The following is a 22,892-nucleotide window of genomic DNA, read 5'->3' as shown; positions in this document are numbered from 1 at the left end:
GCAGGCCAGAGTACTGCTGACTCCCACCCGTACCCTCCCACTCCCCCGATGGGTTGTGGTCTGGTTGTTGAGAGAACAAAGTATACCAGATTAAAGGCCGGGCATGAACCCCAGCTCTGACTCAGAGTCTGCTGCTGGGTCATCTCCATCGCAGCTCACTGTTGTGATTCAACAGGAGTGGTCCTCACAGGGCTGTTACCTAAGGGCCAGGGACTGATGTCTTCATCTTTTTTTATGTCGCTGTCACAGACTGTTCGCTGTGTACTCTCATGGAAATGTGTGTGGTTATGGTTTGAGGACTGAGAAGTCTGACAACATTGAGGTGTACGTGCTGAGGGTCCTCTCGCTCTATCAGAATGTGGCAGAGGGTGTCACAGGGCAGGACAGACAAGCAGACTAACTCAGTTGAGGTGTACCCTCATGACCTCACCTAATGCTAACCACCTCTTAGAGACCCCAGCTTCAAACACAGCGCGTACAGTAGAGGTTATGTTCCCAGTGCATGGGTTTTTGGAGGGCACAACCGCACATCAGCAGCCATGGTCCCTGGGTACTCCCTTTGTCCTATCGTGGAAGTCCCATGTCTACTCTAGTCTTGTCACTAGAGGCTGGGAGGAAGCCATCTGCTTTGTGGCTTTTCTACCAACTTACATTGAGAGCCAGGATGGCTGTATCTCTAGTCCTCCACTAGAGGAAAGTTCTGGGCTGTATCACCCTGGGTCTAAGGGCTGCTTGTCTCCCTGTTTGCATCTAACCTTGATGAACAGAAGCCTCCAACCACCAGATTGTTGCGAGCCTCTGGGCCTTAAAAGAACCCCTCAGAAACAGAGAACATGGATAGGACACTTGGGGCTGGCAGTCAAGTCAGGGTTAGAGCCCAGGATCACCCTTGGGTCTCCATATCTCTACACAGGGTTCTTCTCCCTTCCCTATCATATCGCACCAATGTCAATGGCAGCCATGTGACATTTTTCTGGGGGGGGGTTGTTGTCACTGTCACCTCTGTACAGTTACCCCACCTCAGAGTTTTGACTCTCTTTATTCCATTAAGCGAGGACTCTGGGAGGAAAGATCTCCATGCAGAGAGGCAGCATTAGAAAAAGAAAACGTGGGGGTTGGAAGGTGACTCGTGGGTCAACACACTTATTTTACAAGCATGGGACACTGAGTTTAAAACCCTAGCACCTACATAAGCAAGACATGGACACGTGCCTGTAGCCCCAGTGCTTCAAGGCAAAGGAGCTTGCTGGCCGGTCAACCTCGCCAACTACAAAGGGAGAGAGCTTCATGTTCCAAGAGAGACCCCTGCCTCAAGAGAGGGTGGGGAGGAAGAGGAAGAACTCAACATTGACCTGTGTCCTGCATATGTGTGTGAGGTGTGAGGGTTGAGGTCAAGACCAATTTGACAGCAACAGTACCACTAGGGGAAACACACGTATGCATGCACGCACACACGCGCACATGCGCGCGCACACACATACACACACACAACACAAGAAAGAAATGTAAACACAAGAGATGAGTCAGGTTTCTCTTGCTGAGAGGAAACTTTTGACTGTCATATGTGATCCGTGCTCCAGGGACTTTGTACCATTTTATCACTTATCACCCATCTGTGATCTCGGCTCTGATCACCTCCCATGACAATAGCTTGTGCTACATTGCACGATTCTTCCCAAGCCCATGAAGAACCCCGTTCCTTGTCAGCCATATTTTCCTCTGTTCTTTTTTACCTTTCTTCATTAAATTAACTACTTTCTATGCCTTTCTCAACTTCAGTGTCTATATAGAATGAGTTCCAAGTGCCCCTGACAGATCAAAGATTTGACTTTGGAAAAACAGACGCTAGTTAAATGGCTAAGTTTGCGTCCACCCAGGCCGGATTCCAGCCCAGGAAGGGGAAGCAGGTGGGATGACACCTGGGAGGGGGTTCACGTGGTCCTGTGACCCTGCAGTGGGAATCGGGGCCGACACGGGGATGGCCCGTGGTTCTCTCTGAACCTTGGTGGTTCCTGTACCTTCCGAGCCCTGTGTATGCTGTTCTCTGTTTTCCAAAAAATGTCTCCGAGAAACTGCAGCTGCCTGAAGAGGACGAAGTTAGTTCCAGGGAGAAGCAGCAGCAGCTGTGTGGTTGTGAGGGGTCTGGGTCTTGGGGCTGTCAGTGCTCACGCATGGGCCTCTCTGTAGGGTCATCCACAGGCAGGTAATGGTGAGAGACGTGTGACATGGTGTCCAACTTAGACCAGAGATGCCCATCTGGCTTCTGTGGGGTTCTGGTTCTCCAGATCACAAGTGAGAGCTAGATAAAAATGACTTTGGCAGTCAGGCGTGCAAAGGAACTGTGTGATTAAACTCAAGGCTCCTTGAGGCGGGGCACCTGGTGCCTTACACTGTCCGGGAAGATGTGGAGTTTGGGCCTCTCTCACGATCCCATGAGTCTTCTTTAGTTTTCATACCCCCTTATTGCCTTTGGGAACTACTGAGTAAGATGTAGGTAGGAGCCGGGCGGTGGTATCGCACGCCTTCAATCCCAGCACTTGGGAGGCAGAGGCAGGTAGATGTCTGTGAGTTCGAGGCCAGCCTGGTCTACAGAGCAAGTTCTAGGACAGCTAGGGTTACTATACAGAGAAATCATGTCTCAAAAAACAGCAAAGATATAGGTAGGGACAACCATTGCAATGGCTGTTAACCTCTGAGGAAAGGTACCCAAGTGTACCTTTGGCCCAGATGAACTAGAGAATAGGAATACTGTCTTCCAATCCGAAGACATTACTTGTAGCATGGAGGACTGGGAGAGTGATCCCAGACTTAAGACATTACTTGTAGCTGGGATGATTGGGACAGTGATCCCAGAGGCCCTTCTTGTCCCCATGCTGGCCATGCTTTGGCTCAGGATACCTGGCCTCCCTAAGAGGGCTTCATATCACGGGGATGCTTTGATGTCATTTCTCCAGTAGCACCTCTGACCAAATGGAGACATGTTTTTGATGTCATTCCACTAACAATCCTTGCTTTCAATCTTAGTGCCTCCTTTTATAATAAAGCAATTCATTTGCACATTATAGCGAGTATATATGTGCATGTCCACTCATGAGACCGGCCAGAGATAAAACATGCTGTCTGTCTGGTGGTGCCCCACACCTACCCCCAACCTCTTTGGCCTCCACCAAAGGTGAGTAAGGGCTGTTTGGAATGACCGGCTCCTTGAATGCTGTGAAACTGTCCTAAGTAGGCGCTTCGCCTAAGCAGAACTCTCCATCTCAGAGGTCCTCATCTGTAGATGACTTCGTTCCCAAAGGGACATTTGAATTGTTACTGTGCCTATAGATAGAGACCCGGGATGTGAGTTATGGCAGCCACACGGGGCAGACCCTCGGGACACAAGGGATTTCTGACCCTTCACTGCTCGCAGTGCTGAGGTTGAGAAACCTTGTCTTAAGGGAAGGAACATCTGGGGGCATTGGTTCTCAACCTTCCTAACGCTGTAACCCTTTAGTGCATTTCCTCATGCTGTGGTGACTCCCCAACCATAAAATTATTTTTGTTGCTACTTCATAACTGTGACTTCGCTACTGCCGTGAATCATAATATAAACATCCGTGTTTCCTGATGGTCTTCGGGAACCCTTGTGAAAAGGCCAGTCATCTTCCAAAGGGGTCACGACCCACAGGTTGAGAACTGCTGATCTGGGGGGGGGCACCCTTTGTGCTCATCTTGTTCACAGGTCATTGCTCAGCCCACGTTTTCATTTGGTGGCTCAGAGTGTCCCCCGACACTTGCTGCACATAGGGTTCTCTGTGGGAAGAGAAGACTAAGCTCTCTGTTGAGTCCATGTCCAGGCCGCTCTGCCATCCCATGTGAGCCTGTGTCCAGGCCGCTCCTGCCATCCCATGTGAGCCTGTGTCCAGGCCGCTCTGCCATCCCATGTGAGCCTGTGTCCAGGCCGCTCCTGCCATCCCATGTGAGCCTGTGTCCAGGCCGCTCTGCCATCCCATGTGAGCATGTGTCCAGGCCGCTCTGCCATCCCATGTGAGCCTGTGTCCAGGCCGCTCTGCCATCCCATGTGAGCATGTGCTTCTCTCCGCAGAACCTGAGAGCCAGGAGCAACAAGGACGCCAAGGACTCAGCCACCAAGAACTCTTTAGAAAGTGAGTTATCTCTGCAGACGGTTCTCTGCGCCTTGGTGGGGGTGACCGCTTCCAACAGAGGGGCTGTCGTTGGGAAGACGTCACCGCTGTCACCTTCCCGGTTCTAGACTTCAAGTAGTAAGAGTGAGAAAGAACAAAGACCAGCCTTGGTCATGGCAGGGCAGAAGGGACTATCCGAGACACCAGGGAAACTCTGTAGGAGTTAGCAGGTACCACAGTCTGCAAAGCTCATTGAGGCTATGGTGAAGCTGCTTGCCACCATGCCCGATGACCTTGATCCACGAGGTAGAAGAAGAGAGCCGGTTCTCAAATTCCTTACGCATGCATTCCTGCCTGCTGTTCCGTGCACATGCATGCGTGTGCACACATTAATCTGTGTCTTTAAAAAGATACTAACAGCTCTTTCAGAGGACCCAGGTTCGGTTCCCAGTACTCACATAGACACAGAAGTTTTTGTTTAAACCACATAATAAATATCACATATTGAGGTCTGGCTGTGAAGACCAGTGAGGTGACACACACCTATAATCTCAGCATTCAGGAGACACTTAGGAGAAACTTACATTTGGGGCTGGCCTGGGATGCATAGTGAGCCCGGTCTGGAAGTAAACATACACATTGCGGTGCCTGGTGTAGGGAACGTGCAACTGTAGTCTGGGATACTGGAGAAACGGAGGTGGAGAATGGCAAGTTTGGGGCTAGTCTGAGCAAGTGAGAGCCCTGCTTAAGGATATCTCTTAATTTTTTTTCCATATTTTTACACATGTCACTTTCAGTCCCTCTCCCTTAAATTTTTTAAAGAATTTCCTTATTTTTGTTTTATGTGTATGAGTGTTTTACCTAAATGTATGTATGTGTACCCTATGTGCCTGGTACCCAGAGGCTAAGAAGGCATTAGATACCCTGAAACTGGAATCTCAGGCAAATGTGAGCTTCTGGGAAGTAAACCCAGGTCCTCTGGAAGAGCAGCAAGTGCTCTTAACCTCTGAGCCATCTCTCCAGGTCCCAAATACTAATATTAATTATTATTATTATTTGTTGTTGTTAAGTGCTATGTGTGGGTATGTGCGTGGAGTGTGGTTTTGCCCATGGAGGCCTGAGGCAGTGGATCCCCACTGGAGCAGGAGTTCCAGGTGGTTGTGGGTGCTGGGATCTGAACATAGATCCTCTGGAAGAGCAAGAAGTGCACTTAGCAACTGATCCCTTCACCAGTCCCCCAAAATACTTTTAAAATTATTTTATTTGTGTGTGTGTGTGTGTGTGTGTGTGTGTGTGTGTGTGTGTGTGTGTGTGTGTGTGTTTTGGGGGAGGGGGAGACTGCACATCAGATTTCCTGAAGCTGGAGTTACAGGTGACTGTGAGCTCCCCACTGTGGTTGTTGGGGATAAAACTCGGGTCCTCTTATGTGCTGAGCCATCACTCCAACCCCCTTAAAATACCTCTTAAGAAAGGAGGATTGTATTTTCTCCTCTTTTGTAAGTATTAGTCTGGTTTCTGCTGCTGCAACTGAGTAGTACCACTGAGTTCTTCATTTTACCTCATTGGTTTTTGAGACAGGGTTTCACACTGTAACCCAGACTTGCCTGGAACTTACTGCTATCCTCATGACTCAGCCTCCCAAGTGATGAGATTACTAATAAGAGCCTCCACGCATGGCTTAACTGAGCCCTCTATAGAGAATAAAGGTTTATTTGTTCTGGGGCTGCAGCCTGGTAGTATAGTCCTTTCTTAGCATACACGACCCCTATGCTCAATCTCAAGTGACACACACAAGCACATACAGCCTAAAGGACGAGAAGCTCAAGGACAAGCAGTGACATCCAGTAAGCGTGCTCTTCCCAGCAGAGACTCTGGCAAGAGTCCCAAGGCAGCGTGGGCCATTACACAGCAAGGCAAACAAGTATGCAAGAGATAGTTCAAATCAATGGCAAAGCTACTTCCTTGATGACCCATAAATAAATGGATTCATTCACGGAGACAGAGCCCAGTGATATTTCAGAGGAAACACTTATTGACTGCTGATAACAGACAAGGCAAGGGCGTCATCCCGTGAAGTGCCCGGGTAGAACGCAGGTAGGCAGGCAAGGATGAATCCTGGGACCATGTGTTGAACCTCTATCTGTACTAATCACAAAGGAGTAAGTTGCTTCTTGCTTGGATTGGTGGGCTGGTATGAACAGTTAGCCTGGTGAGAACAGGAGTTGGACTGGTGTGAACAGTTAGCCTGGTGCCAACAAGAGGAGTTAGTCTGTCGTGAACAGTTATATTCACTCGTAAGGAACAGTAGGCATAACTCCATTCCCCAGAGCTCACCCCCTAGCCCTTCTGAGCCCCAGTTTCCCTATCCATAAAATGGAGACAGCAGTGTGTGTCCTGTGGCAGTCATGGAACTTAGGTAAAGTTCCATGTTAGGAAGACCTTACATGTCTGTACTCATGTGAACTATGCTCATCACTGTGCGGGAAAAGCAAAGATGGCCAGGACTGACCTTGGTGTCCCCGATGAGTTCCCATCCCAGGGCACCCACCAGATCTAGAGCTCTATTTGCACCCCAGTTGGCCTCTGCCCTTCTTGGATCCAGTCCTCTAAAACTTGTCCAGCCATGGACTTCGAGAACCACATCCTGGTCTGCTGCAGGGCAGGGCTGGGGCTCTCACCATCCTCCTGGACAATCCCAGACAGCAGCGCATCCATATTGAGTCTTTCCAGTGTCTCGGGCCTGTGCAGCAGCCCTGAACTCAAAGCTGGTGGCATGGCACATGGGTACCCCACGTTTGCCCTCATGGCCCTGCAAAGGGGAGGCAGAACTTCGCTTCCTCTTGGCCTTGCAGCACCAGTGGGCAGGCACGCATGTCGTTTTCTCCAAGTGTGGTCATATCTCCCCCTGCCTGTCTCCCCACAGATCTGCTCTACAAGCCTGTGGACCGGGTGACGAGGAGCACACTAGTCCTTCATGTGAGTCCCATCATAGAACGTGACAGCCTGGGTCCTCTCCCTGTCCTCAGGCCAGCTAGGGAAGGCCTCTCCACTTGGGTCTCCCTTGGGTCACACGTCTTGACATTAATGCTGTGCCCAGCCTTTCTGTTGCCACGCACCTTTATTGAGAATGCAGGACCTCCCTGGAGGTTGCTGGGGAACAGAAAAGCAGTGTCTCTCAGATGCTGCCATCTGCCCAGGGGTTCTGGGCCATGATCACTCTGCCCTTAAGGAGGCCAGCATCCTCCTTAAGGCCACCAAAGACGTTCCAGTCATCACAGGTGAAGACGAGAGAGTGTTGCAAACATCTGTTGCATGCAGAGGCCAGCAGTGGTGCTGTAAGACCTGTGCTGCACAGAACAGTCCTTTTCATTCTGCTTTAACAGAGTCTGTCTGGCCCAAATGTTAATACTATCAAGGGATAGAAACCCTGCCCTGGGTATTCATAGCAGCAGCCCCTCCTTACTGGATTTGTGGCCATGCCGTTGGGACCAGGGTACGCTTCTGGAATGGAGTTCACCCAAGGGCTTTGAGAGCCGTGGGGCCTGCACCTAGTGTGAGTGTACAGTTTCACAGAGTGGTCTGTGCCAATCCTGTGCTGACTAACTCCAGTCTTCCCGCCTGGGCCAGGACTTGCTAAAGCACACTCCACCCGGCCATCCCGACCATTCCCTGCTGCAGGACGCCCTCCGCATCTCACAGAACTTCCTGTCCAGCATCAATGAGGAGATCACACCCCGCCGGCAGTCCATGACGGTGAAGAAAGGAGAGGTGAGCACGGCACCCCCGGTCTCAGGCACACCGAGCCACTGGCCTTCCCAGATGACTCGGCACATGCCGTCCTTAGGGAATCCATGCCTGTGCCAGGGGCGGCGAGACATCAGGGTTAAGTCAAGAGTGATTTTGTACTGCCATGGCCACATCTGCTTCTGTCGCTGTCCCTCCCTCAGCCACCTCTTTCTTTCTGCTGTTGAGTCATACCTGAGACATATCTCACTGTTTCCCTCATATTCCACCAGCTCAGGTCCCTGCCTGAAGCAACAGTGAGCGGGAGGATAGCATTTCGTTTGCCTAGACCTGCCACCGTCTCTGGGTGTTCTTTTCTTGGAAAACTGCTAACACCAGATGCTAAGGGTTTAAATGTAGGACAAAGAGAAGGTTCCGTGCAGTTTGGGGGACACGAGTCTGGCTAAGGGAGGTGGTATCTTCAGTGCAGAGCTCCCCTGTCTCCCCGTGGAAGCCGAGAATGGTGATTCTATTCCCATGCATCGTCACTGAGCAGCCCTCCGCCTGTGCGCTCGACGCAGGACGACAGCAGGGGTATAGGGCAGGGAGCCAGAATCTAACGTGAGCATCCTTTGTCGGAAGTGTCGGAAGGGCTAGGGAAGCTATCCTCTCTGGAGTCTTGTGCACAGACAGGAGCTGTCAGGCCTAGACAGGACAGGGAGAGGTCACGGCACTGACTGCAGTTGCCTCGGAGAAACACTTCTTCCTCTTGTGGCTCATGTGCCGGGCGCTTGGGGACTTTTCTTTCCTCCTTCAGTCTAGTGACAGGCAGGCCACTCTTGGCTCTCATCCTCCATGTGTTTCCCTGAGAAGAGCCGCACGACATGTTGAGTTGAAAGTACTCACTTGGCCCCACTCTAATTGGGCTTAATTGTGAATGAGGCGCCTGGCCACAGTTCTGTTGATGGGCCTGACCCAGGAGGAGCTGGGAAAGAGGAGGGAACTGTCCTTCAGGCTCTGGAATAAAGCCAGCTCAGGCCGCATACCAGTATCCTGAGGCCCGCCCCTGCACATCCCAGCACTCACGGCTTCTCCCTTCCAGACCCATTTGTTATCTCTCTAGTAGGATAGGGGCATAGCTCACCTCCCTGGGCACTGGGCCTCAAAGGGATGCGATTCCTAAGGGAAACAGTAAATGGCAGCACTCTGGCCCTGTGTGTCCTCTCTTCAGTTATCATTAAATCCATTGCAGACAGACGTGGCAGGATCCTAGCTTTACTCGCCAGTGACCCCTGGTGGAAAGATGTTGACTGGAGCAGTTTCCCACCTTCTAGGGGACCTAGGAAGCAGGTCCCACCTGCAAGGACACTGGGCCTTGCCCCTGGCACTCACTTAAGGCCATTGGGTGAGAGCAAAGCCTAGGCGTCCCCATCAGCAGCCCACTGCGTCCTACTTGGTGTGGCACTGTGCCCGCCAAGATCTGCTGAGGTCACCCGTGCCACACAGCGCTTCCCGTTTTTCTCTCTTGAGGACTGTTTGTGTATGAGAGAGCTTGGCCTGAGAAACAAACATCTGAACCCCATTTCCCTTGGCCCTGAGTATGGAACCAAGTCTACTCCTGTATCCCTGCCCACTGTTTAGGATCCCTTAAAAGAAATAGTCAGGATGACTGACTGACTGATGGACTGACTGACTGACTGACTGACAGACAGACAGACAGACAGACACCTATACCTGTGCCCCCCCCAAACCCCAGACATGTCAGATGTTCAGCTTCCTCCCCAGGATCCTTCCACTACACAATGCTTAACGCTTCAGGGAAGGTAATGGGATGGCGCCCTTCCAACCCCACGCTGGACCTCGCCTCCTGCTTGCCTCTGAACCTGATTTGGGCTCCCCCTTCCCCTCGGGCGTCACTCTGAGGCAGCGACCCCTCCACTGGGCCATGGTGAAGCTGAAGGGTTTTGTGAGCTCCCATACAGACAGTACGAAACACAAGTGGTGACATGGAGAGAGGCCTTCTGTGTGGACGATGGCGGAGGGCACCCTTCACGTCATCGGCCAGGAAAGAACCCACATGCTTCCCAGCGGGATGAGCCGGGGCATTGTGGAGAGAGCCAAGTGTGAGCCGTGGGCAGCACCTGATCTCTAGTCTGCCGTGATCTCTTCGTGCTTTTCAGCCAAGTCTCCTGGCTCCAGAGCTGCCCCTTTTTTGGAAGTGTCTGGGCGGCGGTAGAGGTGCTTTCCAAGCTGAAGAGTGGCCAGCGGCTGCCCTGGCAGGCGAGAATCCTCGCCATGCAGCATACGAGGAGGAGCAGGAGCTACCCAGCGTGAGGAAGGAGTGAGGGCTTGGGATCTCAGCTTCTGCCTCAAAGCATCTTCAGACACGTTTTCCTTCCAGGCCCTAGGCCGGTGCGCGGGTGGGTGGGTGAGTGGGGGCACACCTGTGTAGCCGAATTAACTTCACAGTTAGATAACGAGGTCCCTGCTACTGCTGGGTGATTTCCTCCAAGTGGTGGGTGCTGTCTGCTTTGAGCTCTGTCTACACGTGTGCTGCTAGGGCTTGCAAGAGTGTCTGATGATTTTCTGCCTGGGCTTCTGGGGGCCCCTTGTGGAGGAAGGCAGACAGTGGCTTCGGAGAGTGCGGGAGGAAGGAATGGGGCTAGCGGAGGAGGCTGAGGCCCAGAGGCGCTGAGTCGGGCTCAGAGAACGCCAGGCTTTCCTGCTGACGGTTAAAAAGGGTGGGGACTAATGATGTACTTGAACTCCATGCACGTGTGTGCACGCACGCACACGTAGCTGTTGAATAACTACAGCTGGAAGAGTCAAACCCACCTGCAGGAGGTAGTGAGGAGGGTAGTGAGCAGAGGTGAGAGAAAGGTGAGGTCCCCAGCTCCACCAGCACTGAGAGAGGGCAGCGCTTGCCTGCTGTCGTGATGAGGGTAGGCGTGGACTGCACAGCCCGCAGCCCAAGCAGAAGGCTCAGAACTGTCAGGGTAGCACAGTATCAGAATATGTATCCAAGGACTCAGTACCCACAAAAGCCCAACTGCCCCTGTGAGGCCCTGCAGGTATGCTGTTTCATTTAATCCTAAAAAAAAAAAAGCCACTCAATAGGCTTGCCCGTTCCCCGTTTTACTTCTGCCTAACACTGGCATGAAGCCCAGCGTCTTGTACGTGGTCGGCAAGCATTTTGTCACTATATGGTTCAGCCTAGGCCCTACCCCATATCTGATTTAAAAGAAACTGAGACAGAAACAAGGTAAAAGAGCTGCATCAGGAGAAAGAGGGTGTAAACGTTAAACCCATAACAATGTGCTTCTAAATTTGGCCTTCCCTAAGGAGGCCCCGGATGGGCTGGTTCCCTAGCCATGCCAGGGGACAGGCAGTGGAAGCCAGGGGATCCTGGATCTCTTCCCTCCCAGGGGGCCTGGCATTGTTGGTTACTTCATAAGGTGGTGGTGTCCCTTCCGGCTGGTATTGTAATTTAAGAAAATGGACGCGCAAGAGAAAGATGCCAAGCCACAGGATTCAGGCAGAAGGTTTTGTTTTGTTTTTTTTTAAATTAGGAAAAGGGATCACCACAAGGGGAAAGGGAAGAGGGGGGAGACCGGCCTCCCAGGGACGAGAGCAGAGAGAGAGGTGGGGAGAGGGACGATGGGAGGGGAGAGGGAGGGAGGGGATGGGAGGTGGGCAGGGCCCTTTTAAAAGGGAACAGTGACTATGCACAGGTGTTGCTCTCAGTGGCTGCAGCTGTCAAGGACAGGCCAGCACAGATGCCTGGATACTAACAGGAATTTCCTACCTGAATCTAAAACACCCAGAGAGGCTAACCCCCAGACCATACACACATCTGCCTCCACTGCTCTGCCCCACAACAAGGGGACACAGCCACCTGCATAGGGACTATTGCCGACCCACAGGACATGCACACCAGCAGCCACACCACACTCGGAAACATACACATCACAGGACCCCTCCCCCTTTCCACTTACACACACTATTGCCATTTCAGCAGCCTTCCCTGAGTGACAGACACCTTGGATCTGGGTCCAGCAAGGTCCTGGGCTGTCTGTCCTTCAGCTCTGTCTTGGGGGGGGGGGGCGGCGACTGCACTGGGTGAGATTTGAGTCCAGGGTTCTTCCTGACCAGCAGGCCTCATTTAATTTTTAGTTGCTGATGCTGTTAGTGGAGGTGGCTCAACCTTGACCTTGACTGTGTGACCTGGAGCTTGGGGGCGGGCTGGCTGGGAAGCCACTGCTGCGCCCTGTGTAACCAGGCTCTGAGTGAGGTGTCCCCTGGGCAGACTGAGAGTCTGAACTCATTGGTGCCTTATGAGCTGGCCCAGCCAGACCGGACTGGCCAGAGTCGGCACAGGAGCCAGGATTCCGGGAAGGGAATGGGGGAGGCAACACGGGAGTTGGATTTGCAGTGGAGGGGAGGGTTCATAGCTGATGGTCAGAGGGACAGCGTCAGGGTTATGTCTCCGTTCACCGCCTCACCTGAGTATTTCCTTCCTCCTCATAGATTCCTCCCTGCGTTCTCTCTCCCCTCCCCTGCAGCTGTGGGGGGGGGGGGATGATTAGAAGGAGAGAGACTGTCTTAGCCCCTCCCCATAGGGTAGAGCTTCTAGCTAGGCTCCCAGCAGAGTTGGGCACACGCCTGGCTGACCTGAGTGATGGAGGTGGCATCTGACCAGAAGTGCTAGGGATCTTAAACTATAAAACAAGGCAAGGTGCCAGCCCTGAGACTCTGTCCTCCAGGCCTGAGACAGTCGTCATCCTGTCGGACTGGGCCTGCCCTCCCTCGTCCCACCGCTGTCTTCATGCACTGATCCCCTCGCTCTCTGACTCCAGGCCTCCCTCCCTGGATGGACTCTTGTTACATTTGGGACCCCACCTGCTGTCTGTCCCAAGGCTAGGAGGCCCTCCTCCCTGGCTGCTGGATGTTCTGTTTGAATGGAACTGCCCATGCCCCGGGTCTCAGAAGCCAGATTCCCATGGTGCTTTGCACAGGGACCACTCTGATGTCTCAGTCAGTGACTTACACACTCCTGGAATAGCTCTCATAGACTGGGGACCAGGGGTGGTGGGGTTGGCTGGGAAGTGTTGAAGTGCTCCACCCCCACCCCCACCCCCACCCCCACCCCCGCCCTGAGACAAAGCTGGAGAAGGGTTAAGTAACTATTGTGATATCAAAAGCACTTGCCAAGACCAGGCTGATTCTGCCACTTGGAACCTCTTAAGCCTACATGATTGGGAATGCATTCAGTGCCAGGGAGGGGACTCTTGTCTGAACACCACTGATCCACAGCTTCTAGCTGGGCCTAGAGCGCCCTCTGCTGGTTATTGCAAGAAGTTCGGTTATTTTGTATGGAGAAAAGTCTGCCACCTCATGGTCTGGGGACCTGCTTCTGTGTCCTTATTGAGGTACAGTCGATGTAGTCATTTCCTGCAGACTGTGGTGCCCCAGAATCCTTCCTCCCTTATCCCTACCACAGACCTAGCAATCTGTATCCTCATTTCTAGAATCTGCCCTCCAGCCCCCGCCGACATTTCTTCAGATGTACCACTGTCGGGGCCAGGAGGATGGCTCTCCTGTGCTGCCTATGATGGTGGCGTGTGGCCCTCCATGTCAGGGGCCTGTCCAGGCTGCGCCAGATTCTAATTTCTATCCCTACAGTGCTGTCCACATCTTCCGTTCTAGTCATTAGTGACCGGGGAAGGGTCAGAGGTGGAGTCCAGACATAGGTCCAGCTTCCTGCTGCCTTCAGCGTTAGACCCAGCCCATATCCCCAGCACCGCCTCTTCTCGAAGAATTCCTAGGCCCATCTTCTCTCTACTGATAGGCTGCCCAGTCAGCCCCCGGAGTCTGGTACCTGTGCCTGCGAACAGTCACTCAACAGGGGCGCTGGTCACTCCAAACCGATGTCCGCCTCTGCCCCGTTCTCTGGAGTTCTTCTGTGGGTCAAACACCTAGGCAGGACTCAGAGTAATGGGCTGAACAAAAGAATGCGGGCAGCCCCACCTGATAGCAGGCAAATAAGATGAATAAGACTGGTTAAAAGTAAATGTAGAGGGAGTTCAAGTCCCCAAAGGAAAGGGGTTTCTAGACAGTCCCCTTGCTCCTGCCAAGCCTGGTGCGCCGCGTCCCCGCCACATCCGTCACCTTGATTTGCGCCTGTGCACTCTGTGCCCGCAGCACCGGCAGCTGCTGAAGGACAGCTTCATGGTGGAGCTGGTGGAGGGGGCCCGCAAGCTGCGCCACATCTTCCTGTTCACCGACCTGCTCCTCTGCACCAAGCTGAAGAAGCAAAGCGGAGGGTGAGTGACGCTAGGCACCATAGCAATGTAGCCAGCCAGCCAGCCAGTAGCCAGACAGACACACACACACACACACACACACACACACACACACACACACACACACACACACTCCTTACATGGTTTCCATCTGGGTATGATGCCAGGCTCAAGGTCAGGGTTGTCTGCTAACCATCTGGAGCTGTCTCCCAGGGCAGCTATAATGAGGGGCACACAGGGTTATGACTCCCGTGCTGTCGGAGGAAGGCGTCATCATAGACCATGTAGGAAGAGTGGGTGTGTGTGGCCGCAGGGCTGGGCCAGGAACTCTCGCCTGTCAGCAGCCAGTCCCTAGGTGGTACTTCTGTCTTCCCACGCTGTGATGCCGCCTGAGTTTCACACACCGCCACCGCCATCACCAGAGATTTTCCCAAGATACACCAGGTTGGGATGGAGTCAGGAAGTCATGTTAGAACCGATGTAAACACAGTGACAGTGCAGTGTCCTTACGTGTTTCTACTAACTTTTTGAGAATGAACTGAACTCACTCCACTCAGGAGGAGCGCCTCCACTTCCTGTCTGTCAAGTGAAGTGATTATAACAGGTAGATCACGGCATCTCAAACTATGGCTCAGAACTTCAGTCCTGTCCTGTCCATTACTGGGGCTGGCGGTGTCTACTGTCAACCTCAACCCAGGCTGTTCCATGAAAGGTGTGCAGAGTTGTAAGCCGGGTGAAGGGTCCAGCTGCAGACCTCTGGCTCTCTGATTTCCCAGAAGCAAAGGAGAAGTGGTCGGTCTGTTAATGCTCTCGTCCCTCTCCGCCCCAGGAAAACCCAGCAATATGACTGTAAGTGGTACATTCCGCTCACGGATCTCAGCTTCCAGACGGTGGATGAGTTGGAGGCAGTACCCAACATCCCTGTGGTGCCGGATGAGGAACTGGATGCCTTGAAGATCAAAATCTCCCAGATCAAGAGCGACATCCAACGAGAGAAGGTGCGTCCGATTAGGAGAGCACATGCCAGGTTCTGTGTAGCCTGAGTACACAGTGGGCCTCGTGTGTGCAGACCAAACAGGTGCTTTCTTGGTGTTGGCAAGACATCTGTCCCCCCGCCCCCCCCCCCACAGCTGGTCCCCAGGATCTGCTGGGACCCTTGAGCGTTCCCAGCTCCTAGAGTGCTGGACTCTGGGTGTTTTGAGAGCCTGCAAGTAAATTTGAATTCTCCTACCAAAGTCGTTAGCAACCCAGCCCCAGTGGGAAATGAGGCCCACCGGCATTGGTGTTCACACTGTGCCTATTATAGGATGCTTACCCCATCTGTAACCTGACATGTGATCAGTGACTCTTGCACAGAAGGTCCGTGTACACTGCCAGGCGCCCTGTGGCCCCTTTCTGACATGTCCAGTTTAAGCCTATATGGCCATCACTCGAATGTTGAGCCCAGCCTTGCACCTACCTTTTCCTATCTTTGCATCCTCTCCCCCACCCCATCCTTGCATCCCAGGATGCGCTGGCCCAGGGCAGCCTCTGATTCTTCTCATGGAGGATGTAAATTTAGTGTACTACCTCAATAGGAAACAAGCTGGAAGGTTATTACTTACAGATCCTGAGTAAAAAAGATACACAAGGGTGAGGGAACCATTTCCCCACCACCCCCAAGTCACACCAAGCAGAAATGAAAAGTCAGGCAGAGAGAGAGTGCGTACATCAGACAGCTAAGAGACAAGGTCTTGGTGGGTTGTCTAGGCTAGTATCCTGGACCTAAGCACCCTAGTCTTCTCCATATCTAGACCTGCAGCTAGCTGATGCCCAGGCAGCAGCCATGTGGCATTGTGGCAGGGAGACATGCTTAATCACTGAGGGGATGGGAAGAATCCCGTTTAGGTCGTAGGGCACTCGGGGCAGTCTGTGATGTAGGGATGGAGAGAATGACCCCTCTAGCTGTTTCGAATTGCAGTCCCCTGAATTTTACTTCTCTGGAGAAATTTTAGAAGGTGTGAAGAGTGGGTGTGGGCCCCTTGAGTGTGGGGTTAGTGCAGGCCAGGGTAGGAGGCGTGCTGGTATTGGCCACAAACAAGTTGTATCATCAGAAGACAGGCCTCAGCTCGAGGATACTCCCTGGATCTGTGGTGAAGCAGATGTCTTCAGCCAGCAGGCCCCTTCCTAGATCTCCACACTGCCAGTGTCGCACATTAGGAGCATGTAGGGAAGCCCTGTAGCTTCAGATGGGGGAGCTCCAAGACCACGGTAGATGTTAGATCATTTATTTATTAACTCTGTAGTGGTGTCCCAAGCAGAGCCAGCGCTGCGTCCTCAGGGCTGCTGGGCCCAGCTGCTGCTGGTGCTGGTGGTGGTTTCCATGCCATTCCCGCTCTTCTGGGAATTGAGGTCGGGGCACTAGCTTCCGAGAGGCCACAGTCTTCTTTCCAGGGTCCAGTGGCTTCAGGAAGGGCCCACACAGCTCGGGACAGGGAAGGGTTTTCTGATCAGATATGGTGACGTTCATCTTAATTACTAGGACCCTCTCCTCCCCTGACCTGCAACATCCCAGGGGCCCTGCTGGTTAGTGTGACCAGAAAGGAAGCAGGAAAAGACCCCCCCCCAGGTCCCAGTAACTCCTGGACAGCGTCCAGGTTTTCACAAGCCGAAGGCCTCACCCCTGCTCTTAGGAGAAGGTATCATTCCTCCGGGAAGGGCTTAGTGAGCACACCCCCATTTAGCAGGGGAGCTCAACCCCAAGGAAATGCTGTTCACACCCTCTAAGGGCCACCGGCGACAGCTGACGAAGGGCCTGGAATGTACTGAGCAGACAGATGGGACCCTGAGCTCCAGGAGCCCGGGGGGTAAGGGTGGGGAGCGATGGACCACAACTGAGGGGGAGCGGGTGGGGTGGGCTCCAGATGAAAAGGTAAGACTGTTCTCTCTCTGCAGAGGGCGAACAAGGGCAGCAAAGTCATGGAGAGGCTGAGGAAGAAGCTGTCAGAGCAAGAGTCACTGCTACTGTTAATGTCCCCCAGCATGGCCTTCAGGGTGCACAGTCGCAATGGCAAGGTGAGTGCCACCTGCGGTCCAGACCCACCCAGCTGCCTGTCCTCTGCAGCTCATGGATGCCTTTGCTGCGGCCATTCTGTGGCTCTGGGGACAGCGTCCCCATTCCGAGAGAGATCAGTGCAGGCACACGTCCTGTCTTCGGGCTGTAGTCTCCAGCTGAGTAACAGCCGCCTGCAGCTGGGAAGTGGCTCCAGGGAGGGAGCAGGGTCGACCGCATGCACGTTTTTTCTTTTAACAGATGTGGCCTTAGGTTACAGGAACTCCACCTGGGGACCTCCAGGGCCATTGACATTGTCTGCTGGTCCGGTGGAGAGCCTGGGCCTCTCCCTCCACGGCACCCCATGTACTGTGAATGCGTAGCACGGTTTACTCTTTAGCTCGTGGCAGGGAGAGCAGCTGACAGGCTTTGTAGAGCCTTGGTCCCCAGCTTGTGGTCTTGTGGGTTGGATGCCTTCAGCCCTCACCTTAAAGAACTACCTGCTAAGTCCTCCGTGTCCTTAAGCTGCCTCCCCGCCAGAGTCAACCCCTAACCCAGGTATTTCAGGTAAGGCTTATGCTGGACACAGGGCCCCTACTGTGTGTGTTGGGTACCGTGGTCCACAGTGCAGTCAGTACAGTAGAGTGTGCAGACAGTGGTCAGCTTGGCTGTGCACGTGCCTGGACCCAGCCGGCTGGTAGAGAAAGGTGTGTGCCTCAGGCTCTGTCCCCGGAGTGGACATAACTGGGGTCTTCTTCTCCCTCACCAGAGTTACACATTCCTGATCTCTTCCGACTATGAGCGAGCCGAGTGGAGAGAAAGCGTCCGGGAGCAGCAGAAGAAGTGTGAGCGGGCGGCCCCTGTACCCGGAGAACTTGGCCTTTAGCCATCGGGGCTGGGTGGTTGGATGCTCAGTGCAGTTCTTGATGCTCGACGCTTCTCCCTTTCCCTTGTTTATCTGCTCTGCTCTTCTTTTAAAGGGGCTTTAGGCTGGTGTCAGGGGGTGGGGTGGGGTGGGGTGAGGGAGGGTGTTGCATGGAGCCCCACCTAACTCAGCAAGCACATTAGAGGAACTCTCCAGCCCTGTTGCATTCTCACATGTAGATGGAGGTTCTGCCCCGTCTGGTCCCACAGCCATTTAGCCCCAAATAAACACACAGAGACTTATATTACTTATAAACTGTTTGACCCATGGCTTAGGCTTCTTACTGACTAGCTCTCTCTTAATCATTAACCCATAACTATTAATCTGTGTATTTCTACATGGCCTTATGTAGAATGCCCGGCGTCCTATCTTCCCTATAGCTACATGGCATCTCCCCTGCGGTTCCTCTCTGCCTCGTCTCCCCAGAATTCTCCTCGTCTGCCTATACTCCTGCCTGGCTACTGGCCAATCAGTGTTTTATTCATCAGCCAATAAGAGAAACACATACACAGATGGACATTCTCCCATCACTCCCACCCCTCGTCCTTTGGTCTTCCCCTGAGATTCCGTCCTCCAGACCATCCCAGATTTCACATCTTCGCCAGCTCTTCTTTGTGTCTGTTCTCGCACCTTCTACCTTCTCACCCATCCCAGCCAGGCCTTTGTGGCATAACCCTTGAGCCTCCCCTGTTCACCAGTTGTCTGATCCCCTGGGACTCCATTGCCCTTCCTCTGAGGTAGCGATGAAGAAGGAGGCTTTGGCTGGACCCACCAAAGGGACCAGACTGTGGTGGTCCACTGTCCTCCACCTGGCTCACCTCAGGATAAAACACTTAATCCTCACTGTAATGACTCCTTCCTTCTCTGGGCACTTCCCCCTGTTAGTGTGTGCTCGCTCTGTCTGTCTGTCTGTCTCTCTCTCTCTGTCTCTCTCTCTCTCTCTCTCTCTCTCTCTCTCTCTCTCTCTCTCTCTCTCTCTCTCACACACACACACACACACACACAAACACACACACACACATTGCAAGCTACACTTGGGTCCTGGGACATCGTTTGGAGTAGAATGGTAGACCTCACCCCAATTCCTCAGGCTGCAGCTGCCCAACTCCACCTTATGCAAGAACTGTGTCCTCAGAGACCTGCCTGTGCCATGATGAGAGATCAGCTCCTGTAGAAGCAGGAGTCTGGGTTCAGTTTCCGCAGATACGGCTGGGGGCTCTGCATGCCTCTACCCATTCCCCATTCTGAGCTCTACCCGTCTCTAAGGGTCATCATTTATGCAATGCTGAGACCACCCTTTCCTTTTAATGCTTTTGTGGCCTGGGAGAGACCAAGGGCTTGTGTCCCAGGGACTCTTGGATCCAAGCCATATCCAGTATGGCAGCATCTGTCCCAGAAATAACCCCCTTTTCTGCATCTGACTGGGAGACACAGCTCACCTTAGCAGAGTAAAAGACAAGAGCTGCAGTGGTGTCTCTCTGGGGAGACACTTCCAGGCCACCCTGTCATATTCAAACCTGCCTGTGGCGCTGAGCGTGGGTGGTAGGTCAAGCCCTGTAAGCTTGAGTTTGTAAGCAGTATTACTGATCCTCTCAGGAGCCCTCAAACCTCTCTTTATGTTGCTCTGCTGAAATCCCTGCATTTCACCTGGGAGCAGCAAGCACCAGTGGGGGTCCTGCTAATCTCCCTGCCCCCAAGTGTTGTGAGGGTCTCATGAAAGGGTCAGCCTAGACTAACCTGTGCCCCTGTCCCCGTACCCGCTCCACCCCTTCAGGTTTCAAAAGTTTCTCTCTGACGTCGGTGGAGCTGCAAATGCTGACCAATTCGTGTGTAAAACTTCAGACAGTTCACCACATTCCATTGACCATCAACAAAGAGGGTAAGGCTGCCTCCTGGGCATCGGGCTGATCTAGGAGTTAGAAGCAGTTTCTTCCCGTGCAGCCACTGCTAGGCAGTTGAAGAGACTGACCATGGGCTTTGTCTCTAGTCATAACGCTTGTGACAGCCGGTCAGACCGTCTGTACTGTGATGCCGGACTAATACTGAAACCACACCAAGTTTGGTGTTCAGTGCTACCCGTGAGCATATGGACCTAGTTAACACACGTGGGCATGCCCACCTGCTCCACGCACGCACCCATGCCACCTCAACCCCCTCTCCTTTCTTTGGAACTTTGTTTTGGGCACTGGTTTGCCTGTGATTTGAACCTAACTAGTTCCTAAGACACTAAATGCAGAATCCACAGTGGACACATACTGCCTCTACCTCTCCCATGCTGGACCGACCAGTCACCTTACCCTCCCATCCTAGGGAAGCAGAAAGTTTACCTCTGTGGTCTCTCATGCAGATGATGAGTCTCCCGGGCTCTACGGCTTCCTGAATGTCATCGTCCACTCGGCCACCGGGTTTAAGCAGAGTTCAAGTAAGTAGCTTAGGGAGGGAGGTGGTGGACCCTGTAAGCACGTTATGTTACCTAAAAAGGACTAAGAGGCATGGGCATCCTAGGAGCTGCTCAGATGCCCACCAGATGTGCTGTTCTTGGAGGGACCATGCTGGTTGAAGCCTGCTGGGAATGGGATTGTTTTCTCAGCCCCCCCCCCCAGCTGTCTCAGAGAATGCATACAAATGAGCTGCCACCTGCTGGCAGGTCTTTTCATTATTAGATCTAGAATTTGAGCCCAAGGCCTGATAGCCACAAGATGCCAGGGAGCCTAAACTCTGATTCAGGGAGTGCAGGCAGAGGTCCCTTAGCCCCATCAGCAGGGGAGATTCAGCTGTTCTCTGGAACGGGATCGACAACACCTTTCTCTCCCAGCCAGCTGCTCCAGTGGTCTAAGGGTGACTGCATCGCAGCTCTTCTGGTCTCCAACCCCAACACCTTAGGACAAAAGATGCATTGAACAGTGTCAAATATTGATGGAGAGACAGAGGAACAGGAGCTGCGTGTGTAGATGTCACACTGTTCAGCCATCCTGGAAAACACTGCAGGGTTTGTTTGTTTGGTTGGTGGCGGGAATTGAACAGAGGGCCTCCTTGTGCATCTGAGCCCCCGCTCTACCGCTGAGGCCCACTCCCGTTGCACAGCTCCTTACAAAGTGAGACAAGCCTCCGCTCCTAGAGTCCACCAGCGCCACTCTTGAGTCTGCGCTCTAGAGAAACGTGCCCACGTGAAGTCCTGTGCAGACATAATGGGGCACCCGTACAGTGGCCCCTAAAAGAGGAATGAGCTAGCTGCTGGTGGATGTTACAGGTTAGATAGACATAAAGATGCACCGAACAAAGGAAATAAGGCCAAAAAAAAATCTGTATCTTGTGTCATTCCATGTATGTTAGATTTGTAGAAAGGGCAGAGGCTGGAGTCAGACAGCCAGCCTGTCAGGCATCAGGCTAAAGTAAGAATGAGACTGGTTTAGGATTGGACCCAAGGAGGCTTCTGGGATGAGAGCAGCTTTCTGAAATTATTACATTATTTGTACAAAACTTTTAATGTATCGAAAGTTATCAAAGCTGGGCATGGCGGAGCACACTTGTAACCCCAACACTCAGGAGACAGAAGGCAAACACTAAAGCCGGAAGCTTTATGTCCAATGTCTTGGACTCATGATGGAACTTTCTGAACTTGATAAGGACTGGGTAGCCTCTCCCGTGCCCCGCTCTGCAGCCTGTTGCCCCCTCTTTTGCCAGAACTTCTCCAAATCAACAGCTTTCCTTGGTGGCCCTCCATGTCCTGGCATATTCACCATGCTGGGTCTCCATTGCAACTTAGGCTTTACCTTCACAGCTTAACCCAGTGGCCTCTTGAGGTCTCCTCAAAGAGATTCCAACTCTATTGTACGTTGTCTGGCCTCAGTTGCTCTCTGAAACCATTGTACAAGATTCCATGACTGCCCCTTCACCCCAGTCTTACATCTTTCATGTCTGTAAAACCAGCAATACCATGTGGACAACATTACCAAGTTCCGCTGCCAGCTTGGGATAGAGTCTGGTCCCCTGGCACCACAGCTTCTGTGTGCTAATGACCCGGGGAAACACTTCCCTGGGCAGCTGCTTTCCAGGAGCAGGGAACCCTTCTGCAGCACTCTAGACTTTCTCCTCTCAAGTGGATTTGCATTTCCACACTGGGGATTTTGATGGATGGGGTCTTGATCTCAGGGCACCTTTCATTTTGTCCTAATTCAAAGGAAGGTTTGTCTTTAATAGTTACAGCCACATTGCCACCTCAGGTCTTGGCTATCATGATCAACTTGTTCAAGCTCCTTTCCTTAACAAATTGCCCAATTTTTATGTCTGGGTAAGAGCCATCCATGGGCAATAGCCAGGCTACAGCCTGGATGTCATCTTTCCTTGAAATTTCTTCCATGAAACAAATTAGCGCATTATTTTTGAAATTCAGCCTCACTTAAGTTCTCAGCATGGGTCAAATACAGCTCGATTATTTGCCAGAATATGGAGTTGTTTTTTTACTCTTAGCTCTTTGGTGGCCCACCACCCAGCTCCCAAATAAATCACACAGAGGATTATTCTTACTTATAAATGCCTGGCTGTAGCTTGGCTTGTTTCTAGCCAGCTTTCTTAACTTGAATTGACCCGTCTGCCTTTTACCTCTGGGCTTTTATCTTTCTCTATTTCTGTAATACCTTTCTTCTTACTTTATGGCTTGCTGTGTAGCTGGGTGGCGGTCCCTAGAGTCCTCCTCCTCTCTCCTTTTTCTCCCGATTTCTCCTCCTGTTTATTCTTTCTGCCTGCCAGCACTATCTGTCCTTCCTCCTGTCTTGCTGTTGGCC

General features: G+C 52.6%; 1 protein-coding gene across 3 annotated transcripts in view; it reads left to right on the top strand.

Moving 5' to 3' along the window:
- Positions 1–22,892, top strand: part of Bcr (BCR activator of RhoGEF and GTPase) — a 117,780-nt gene that overhangs the window by 73,227 nt on the left and 21,661 nt on the right. For all 3 annotated transcript variants that reach the window (XM_005070764.4, XM_040732319.1, XM_040732318.1), the window contains 9 exons: positions 4,088–4,148; positions 7,051–7,103; positions 7,755–7,895; positions 14,052–14,173; positions 14,982–15,150; positions 17,087–17,206; positions 17,953–18,028; positions 19,883–19,987; positions 20,456–20,530. In XM_005070764.4, coding sequence (XP_005070821.3) covers positions 4,088–4,148; positions 7,051–7,103; positions 7,755–7,895; positions 14,052–14,173; positions 14,982–15,150; positions 17,087–17,206; positions 17,953–18,028; positions 19,883–19,987; positions 20,456–20,530 — 922 coding nt within the window. The remainder of the gene's footprint in view (positions 1–4,087; positions 4,149–7,050; positions 7,104–7,754; positions 7,896–14,051; positions 14,174–14,981; positions 15,151–17,086; positions 17,207–17,952; positions 18,029–19,882; positions 19,988–20,455; positions 20,531–22,892) is intronic.

The sequence above is a fragment of the Mesocricetus auratus genome, unplaced genomic scaffold (genome assembly GCF_017639785.1).
Source record: "Mesocricetus auratus isolate SY011 unplaced genomic scaffold, BCM_Maur_2.0 Super-Scaffold_100027, whole genome shotgun sequence".
Taxonomy (NCBI): domain Eukaryota; kingdom Metazoa; phylum Chordata; class Mammalia; order Rodentia; family Cricetidae; genus Mesocricetus; species Mesocricetus auratus.
Note: the sequence above shows the minus strand (reverse complement) of the source record. Positions and strands in the feature narration are given on the sequence as shown.